Consider the following 9,119-nt stretch of genomic DNA (forward strand, 5'->3'; position numbering starts at 1 on the left):
GATGAGACGGACGAAATGAAGACAGAAGAGAATGAAAGATTATCTGTGGAATATTACTGCCTCAGCATTTGCCTAAGTGATCCAAGGAAACCACAGAAAAACTTGGACCAAGGCAGGCGGACCCGGAATCGAACCGGCGTCCTCCCGAATGCTAAGCAATGGTCTAGACCATTCTCTGCGTAGCTACTCCAGCTATATAACTGTCTGTTGCCCTTTATACCAACTATGTATTGCTCTTCTATTTCTATATCCCACCCCTACATTTTTAAGTCTATTTAACATCTTGTGGAACAGTTCTGTGTGATTAAATTTCAAATCAGGGTCCGTTAATTAATTTATAGTGATTTAATCTTGACTATGCCAAAAAAGTATTTAATGAAAAACACTGCTGTGTAGGTAGGTGTATGCTATATTTGAAAAAAAAGAAAAACGAATTTCCTTAATGGATTGTTTGTGGGTAACGACGATTTATTACTATTGAACATCATGGAAATATTTCTAGAACTGAATAGTCACGTTGCTCTAGAAGGTTGATTTATTTTTACACCATTATAACCACATAGGCTAAAGTTACCTGGCCACAAAAAATAATGGAATGAGATTTTAGTTACGATAAGCGTATATTTTTATCAAATCATTTAGAAGCAATTGAATACTAAAGTGAAGATAATGGTTTATTCCTTTAGAAGGAAATAGGTATAAAATCCTTTTTTTATTCATCAAAAAGTACAACACGATTATACAGTGTGTATGCTGGGTTGAATGTACCCTACATGTTCTACTTATATTTGTATTTTGTATTAATCACGACTCTTATAAAAACTACAAGAAAATGAGCTTTCCTTAACCATGTTAAATAATTATAAATACGTATACTGTTCTAAAAGCTAGTAGGATGTATTTAAGGAAATATAGAAAAAAAACCGACAGACAGACACACCAATGATCTCCTTAAATGCTAATGCAAAAAGTCAATTTATGTTCTGTATTTTTTTTTTATTTTAATTGTTATCGGATAACAAATCCTTTTTGTAAGCAGCCATTTGGAGTTGTCACCAACAGCTGCCGTTGACAATGGCGCGCCGCGCGCGCAACTTCCGTTGCATGCTAAAATTCCCCTACTCACAATGCGTCAAATGAATTAGAACTTAAAAAAATATCACTCTTTTAAAACATAGATGCATCGGGCTAGAAATAAAATTGTATACAATTTTTGCTTGTTATTGTGTGTAAATTTCAGGTTCCTGCTTTAATTCAGCATTCGTTTATCATGTTAATCTCGTAATTTTGAAAAGTGTTTTAGGCACTTAGGTTGAGTTTGTTTACTCGTTATAATCGTATTTCCTTGTTTCAGGTTGCTTGTTCAGCCAGCGCCTTTGTTCTGAAGATGTGGAGTGGTGTTATGATGGTAAGCAAAAACAAATTTGCATATTGGTAGGTAAAGTAGCAAACGGTTTGTTTTAACTGAACATTAAAGTCTAAAATAAACAAAAATAATTCAAGAAAGATACTGTAGGATTAGCATTTCTATCTTTTATTATGTATGTATATATAACTAGGAATGCCATTTATACAGGGTAGTCAGTTAAGCGCGCCTAGCTCTCTAGCGGTCTTGCCGTTGAAATTGGAAGACAATGTTTCCAATAAAAAATTTCCCTGATCAAATAATCCATCTACGGAAAATAATTTCAGAGATGGCGGACTTCCGGATAACCAGAAGTATACATCGGCTGTCTTATTTTAAATGGAACACCCTGTATTTTATTACAATTTAGAATTCAGCATCGATTTTAATGTCCAGTTTAAGCATAGTTTTTTAAAAGGTGCGGCTGCCCCTGTTGAAAAGAGCATGAAACGCACTTGGCTTTCCATCTAAAAATTTCTTTCAAAGCACATTAAATCATTACACTAGTGATTTTCAAATTTTAAATGATTCAAACATCAATAACTCATTTTTTTCAAATGGGAAGCCATGTTAATTTTGACAACGTCGGATGCAAAGTTAAATTCTTTTTCTATTTTATTAAGGCATATTAGGGTCTACGCTTGACGGTTTTCAAAATAATTACCATTTGTTAATTATTCTGTAGTATGCAGAGAAAATGGATAGATCCTAGGGTTTATAGCGTATATATATATACGTTCAATAAGTGTAACATATCGTAAAAGTAAAAATTAGCAAAAGAATTAGATAAATATTTTCATTGTTAACGCTAATTTTTAATTTGTATAAACGAAAATAGGATTAATATTATTAAAGGCAGAACATCTTCAGAGATAGACATACAGGGGCAAAAGATTAGCTTACGTAGATTTGCGGTTGATGTAATATAAACTAATAAATATGAGAATCAATAAATGTAGTTTGCAATCTCCAAAATAAATAGCTTTACAATTAACCCTGAAGAAATAAAGTGACGAAACGTTGGAGTATATTATAAATTAGTAAAAATATTTATTACCTGTAATAGTTCAGATTGGTTATTCATCTTAATTTTTTTTTCAGATTACGCCTTTGGCCGTTGTGTTCCAACGGCGTCTGATTTGGACGAAGAGGATTTTTACAGGTAGGTATAGATGTTTATCTTAATGCTTACATATTTTATTTAAGATAAGGTAAGTTAAATGTATGTTTAAACAAAAAAACAGCAAAAATATCGTCCATATATCCAAATCCGAGGAAAATACTCTTATAGTGACTTAAGTTGGCTCTCGAAACGACTCGTAAAATGATCGGCTATATTTAGTGTTATAATTTAATATAATAGTTACATTAGTTCGACGAATCGTTAACCTTGTAGGTCGGTTGGTCGTGGTTGCTGTTGTCGCCTCTGGTAGTTTAGTGATCAGAACATTGGTGCATAAAGCCAAAGGTCCCGGGTTCGATTCCCGGCGGGGGGTGACAACAGCAACAATTTTTCCCTCATTAGTTTGAGGTAGCGTGTAGTGGGTAAAAAATTTCAGAAATGAATTTTCAGAATAATATTACATATTAAACTAAACTAAAAGATGTCTAAATTGTATGTATGTTTGATAAGAAGTTCCCCGTAGTTATTTCTTCCTTTTGTTCATAGTAGCAATAATTTAACTAATAATAATTTTGACTCATGTCCATTGAAGCTAAACCACAATATACTCAGCCACAATATCAGCGAAGAACCCATTCTCATTGAGAAAATCCTCTTTAGTCTGCTTTTAGTTTTTAGTTCTCTTTAGGCCCTGAAGAAAATAACATTGCTATCAAAAAATATTTCGGACGCTTAGCATCGAGTTTCAGCGTTGGGGTTTGAGCTATTTAATATGTAAAATTATACTAATAGATAATTAAATAATTATTACATTTGCGTAAAGATATTTACTTAGTAATATTTTGCCATCAAAACATGTAGCTGAATCGTTCGAAATGAAAATTTTTTTGAAAATATGAGTACAATGATCACATTATATATAGTTATTGATTTTGATTCAACTGAAAAGGAAAAATGTGTGTCTGCCTGTCAAGACCCTTTTTCTCAAGAACACGTGGAGGTATCAAGTTGAATTTAATATCAAATACTCAGATCTACAATACCTTTCAGCTGTGAAAACATCAAACTTCTAAGCCAACACAATCAAAAGATATTACCATTTAAGCCGCATATTTTGACACTCGAAAGGGAATCAAAACATGTAGAGTTCTTCCAGTTGGCAAAGGCAGAAATGCGAAAACTGTAAATTTCTAGTTACAGCATAAAAAAGATTTACAATTTTTAACTGTAATTATGTAATTATACGTTTTGAGGCTGGTTTTGGGAGGAAAATAAAATCATACTCGGAAAAAGTGAGAAAAATCTTTGATTCCCGTGACGGATTAACTATAAGGTTGTTCGGAAAGTCATTTCGTTTTTTTTTGTGGAAATGAAAGACAGTTTTCGTATAATAAACAAATACTTAATTAAATTATATATTGACCGTTCTGGTTCAACACCTTTTGCCATCTTTCTGGAAGTAGCATAATTCCACGCTCATAAAATTTTTGGTCTTTGCTGGCAAAAAACTGATCGATGAGGTTTTTGACCTCCTCATTTGAGGTGAAGGTTTTACCGTCTAAAAAATTTTGGAGTGACCGGAACAAATAATAATCCGATGGTGCCAGGTCTGGAGAATATGGTGGGTGTAGCATTGTATCCCATTCAAGCTGTAAAAGCTTTTGGCGAGTGACCAAACTTGTGTGAGGTCTCGCGTTGTCTTGGTGAAACACTACACCTTTCCTGTTGATTAGTTCTGACCTTTTCTGTTGAAGTGCATCCTTCAGTTTGTCCAGCTGATGACAGTAGACTTCCGAATTAATCGTTGTGTTATCCGGTAAAAGCTCAAAAAAACGATTCCTTTAAAATCCCACCAAACAGACAGCATCACCTTTTTTTGGTGAATATCGGCTTTGGAAATGGTTTGAGCCGGTTCATCTTTTTTGCTCCATGACCTCTTGCTTTTGACGTTGTTGTATACAACCAATTTTTCGTCCCCAGTGATGATGCGCTTCAAAAACGGATCATTTTCGTGACGTTTGAGAAGCGAATCGCAGACGTCAATGCGGCGACACAGATTTCTCTCTGTGAGAACATGGGGAACCCATACATCGAGCTTCGAGGATAATCCCAGGCCTTTCAAGTGGTCATAAACTGTTGAATTTGATAAATTTAACCTCAATCCGATCTCACGTGTTGTTATTCGCCGGTTCACATCAGCTAATGCCTTTATCGCGTCTTTATCAGCTTCAACCGGCCTTCCCGAACGTGGTGCATCTTCGACATCAAAATTGCCGGATCGAAATTTAGCGAACCAGTTCTGGCACTGGCGTACTGTCAACACACCTTCTCCATACACATCAGTCAATTTCTTTCTGGCTTGAACAGCATTTTTACCCTTTCTGTAGTAAAACAGTAAGATATGTCGAAAATGCTGCTTATCGCTCTCCATATTTAAATGGGCACCAACCAAAAACTACTGCGTAGAATTAAATGGAATTTTTCACACACAAGCTTTGCTATATGAGCTCTCAAAGCATATAAAAATTATACGGCTTAAATGTGAAGTTGGGTGCAAAAGAATACAATTAAATCCTCTGTCGGGAAAAAACGAAATGACTTTCCGAACAACCCTATATTTACAAACCTACAAATTTGTAGGGAACCCTCGGAGTGCGAGTTCGACTTGTAAAAAACACTTATTTACTGCCTGAGGGTTATTCTTAATAAATGGCCATATATAATCTTTGATGAGATGTCCGCTTGTTCATCAATTGCTTCAAGACGGAGCGATTTATGACGAGAATTAAAATGCAAAAGCCTACTTAATCTCAAAAATGCTATTATTCCTTATATTCCGTAATTTTAGTAGGCATTATAAGAGTAGAAAATTTGCTGAAATGCTATGTTTATGGACCATAAAACGCTAGCGCTGTTTTATGGCTATTATATACGTATATACCTGTACAAAAGGTACCCATTGCGTCCTGAACTGAAAGTAAATCTTCTAGCTGCCATACCTATCTATTACCCAGTAATATATCTCAATAAAAATAAAAACGAAAATATTCTTCACTAAATATTTTGTTGCGCTTTATCAAATTTGTTAGCGAATCTGCTGAGGAAAACAAAACTCGAAGGACCAATGTATGTCTGATTAATAAGATGCGTACAATAAATACGTTAATTAACCCTATGTACATACATAAAATACATTAACTAACTGCTGTTACTTTGAATAGTTTGTTACTATTGCTTATTATTTTTGAAAAAAAAAATACTTGGGTGTTTCATTCCCACCAGCCACTAATGCTGGTAGGCAGGCAGTCCCTTCGGACTACGCCGGAAGACAGGGCGGAAGGCCCTTTTCAGACTCCTTTCAGGAATCGTGGGGATGGGTGCGTGATGTTACGGGTGAGAAAGATGAGACGGACGAAATGAAGACAGAAAAGAATGAAAGATTATATTATCTGTGGAATATTACTGCCTCAGCATTTACCTAAGTGATCCAAGGAAACCACAGAAAAACTTGGACCAAGGCAGACGGACCCGGAATCGAACCGGCGTCCTCCCAAATGATAAGTAATGGACTAGACCTCTAGGCCATGCCGCTCGGTTTATTTTTGAAGAACAGTGTCTTTTATTAAACCTCAGCCGACGTTTCGTTCAGGTTGTTGATCTTTCTTAAAACTTTTTTGACGTGATAACGTCTTATAATTCGATGGAGCCGGCTGCACGCACGAAAAAACATGACTCATGCGGCGTTACCTCTCTCTGAGGCGTTCCATTTAAGGCTTGAAGTGCAAGCGAGAGCGCGGAACGAGCGACAAAGAGGCACAATCGGCTTCCGCGTTCGGTAGCGTTCGACATCTGTCTCTCTCCTACTTGAATGAGCGATGCGTCCGCGTGGACAGCTGCTATACAATAATACATTTCCATTTACCTCCTTCTCTATATCCATACAAAATATCTATCAAACAAATAAAATTACAATTTTCTTTTGAAAAATGAAACCATTCCATCAGTATTTTCTTATGACGTTGTCACGTTCAACTATCCTCAGTAAACCGACTTTACAGACAACCGATTTTTTGTTTTTTTTCTTCTCAGGCATGAAGGTTTAATTAGAAACAAATCAGGGTTCAAAGGTCACTTCAGTCCCTAAAGAAGGTAACCTTGTTACCGAAATGTGCTTCGAACAACTAAAGTGTCGTGTTTTGGCGTTGGGGTTTGAGCTATTTTGTTTGTTCTATAACGTTTTGAGTAGCTCTTGTTATTGTTTGTTAATAATAGAGCGTGACCCACTTAACCAAAAATCCATCAGCATTTCATTATTGACTAAATAAAACTAGTCTTGAGAAATAGCAACAGCCTGGGCGAAATGTCTGTTGTTGTTTTTTAAATAAAGTACTTTTAACCCCAATATTGCTTTGTTAAACAAAAACTGAATAAACATCTATAATTAGCATATTAGTACTTACTTATAATACTTAATATAATAGTTGAACATATAATTTTCCTAAGGAAATTTTTTGGATAAAGATGAATTCCAAATCATTCTAAAGCGTTGTAATCGACCCCTACTAATCGTAATTTTATTTTAAGTAGGTACATATTTGTGAACGAATTTTTATGTTGCTTTTTGCTTAATTATTTCTCCACGCACGATAAAATTTTTATTTCGTTAGTCAGTAAACCACTTAGGTACCTACGCATTTTTCCCCATGCCTCTAATGTTTTCCTTTTACCTGATTCTGCATACTTAATGTAACTCACAGCATGAAATTTGAGGGTTGTTTATAAAGTATCGCGAATTTATTTATTCATGAATATCTATTTTGTCCCCTTCAAAGTAATCTCCACCAGATATTATACACTTGTGCCAACGTTTTTTCTTAACCTTCAAAAAATCATTTTTTGTGATCTTGTTTAACTCCTCCTTCGATGCCGTCTTTATTTCCTCAATCGTAGCGTAGCGTCGTCCTTTCATGGGCCTCTTCAGTTTCGGGAACAAGAAAAGTCACAGGGGGTCAGATCTGGGGAATACGGTGGCTGCGGCATTATTAGTGTGTTGTTTTTGAACAAAAATGCGCGCACAAGTAACGATGTGTGAGCAGGGGCGTTATCAGGATGCAAAAGCCAATTCTGGTTCTTCCACAAATCCGGACGTTTTTGGCAGATTGCTTCGCGCAAATTGCGTATAATTTTTCTTATTGACACTTCTACCCTATGCAAGGACTCGTGATGCACCACGCCCCTGCAATCGAAGAAAACTGTAAAAAGTAAAACCTTCACATTCGACTTAACTTGGCGCGCTTTTGTCGATCTTGGCTAGTGCAACAGCCTCCATTGGATTGAGCTTTGGTCACGTCATAACCATAACCCAATGATTCGTCACCAGTTGTGACCCTCTGGAGCAAATTTGGGTCGTCGCAGTCAGGGTCCAACAGCTCCTTAGCAGTGTCAATGCGATGTTGTTTTTGGTTGAAATTGAGCAATATTGGTACGAATTTCGCGGCGATTCAAATCATTGGTAAAAATCGAATGGCAGGAGCTAATCGATATGTTTAGGTCCTCAGCGATTTCTCTAATGGTGATGCGACGATTGGCCAACACTATTTTCTCCACTTCATCAATGTTTTCGTCTGTTGTTAACGTGCTCGGGCGTCGGGCACGCTCCTCGTCGTTCACATCTTCTCGGCCCTCTGAAAACATTTTGTACCACTGATGAACGTTGCTTCGGTCCAACGTAGCTTCACCATATACTACAGTCAACATTCGGAGTACCTTCGCGTACTTTTTTTGTTTTTCACACAAAAGTTGATACAGATTCTTTAATCCATTTTTTGGAATCGGAAAAAATCGAAGACAAGCCAAAACACGTATAAGCAAAGCAGCTGTCAAAAATTAACTGAATATTCAACATGGCGGAACTGATCTGTATAAGTGTGAGACATAAGTACTAGCATAACGCCAAAAAAATCGAAAATCGAATATACGTAACCCACGGAAATTCAAAATTCGCAATACTTTTTGAACAGACCTTGTATACAATACATTTACGACACTCAACAACTGGAGGAATAAAAGATTCTAAAAGATTATCGCATTTGGATCTTTGTACTTTAATTTTAATAACCCAAATGACTTTATCGTGTTCGTGGTTAAATTTTGACTAATCTTTATTCCAAACTTTTTTAATTCAAAATCTATAAACTGTTATTGTCAAAATTATTACTTACTTTTGCAAATGTGGCACATGCAAGGAGTATTTCCTTGTATCAGTATCGCGTGTGATCGATATTCAATCAATTTATTTTATGTTACGAAAGGGGAAAACAAAAAGCCCGAAAATTGAATCGGGGCCTCGCGCGTGGCAATATCAAAAACTTCTTGTAAAGTTCAAGTAACTTAAGGTGTTTTCTACTGTCATTAATTATAAATTAATTTAAATTAAGTGCTGCACGCACGAAAAAACATGACTCATGCGGCGTTACCTCTCTCTGAGGCGTTCCATTTAAGGCTTGAAGTGCAAGCGAGAGCGCGGAACGAGCGACAAAGAGGCACAATCGGCCTCCGCGTTCGGCAGCGTTCGACATCTGTCTCTCTCCT

At 36.2% G+C, this 9,119-nt stretch overlaps 1 protein-coding gene across 4 annotated transcripts in view; it reads left to right on the forward strand.

Annotated features, from left to right (window-relative positions):
• Positions 1-9,119, forward strand: part of LOC108732664 (receptor-type tyrosine-protein phosphatase-like N) — a 54,672-nt gene that overhangs the window by 25,120 nt on the left and 20,433 nt on the right. For all 4 annotated transcript variants that reach the window (XM_018463582.1, XM_018463584.1, XM_018463583.1 and 1 more), the window contains exons 3-4: positions 1,355-1,408; positions 2,507-2,567. In XM_018463582.1, coding sequence (XP_018319084.1) covers positions 1,355-1,408; positions 2,507-2,567 — 115 coding nt within the window. The remainder of the gene's footprint in view (positions 1-1,354; positions 1,409-2,506; positions 2,568-9,119) is intronic.

The sequence above is a fragment of the Agrilus planipennis genome, unplaced genomic scaffold, assembly GCF_000699045.2.
Source record: "Agrilus planipennis isolate EAB-ADULT unplaced genomic scaffold, Apla_2.0 scaffold56, whole genome shotgun sequence".
Lineage (NCBI taxonomy): Eukaryota > Metazoa > Arthropoda > Insecta > Coleoptera > Buprestidae > Agrilus > Agrilus planipennis.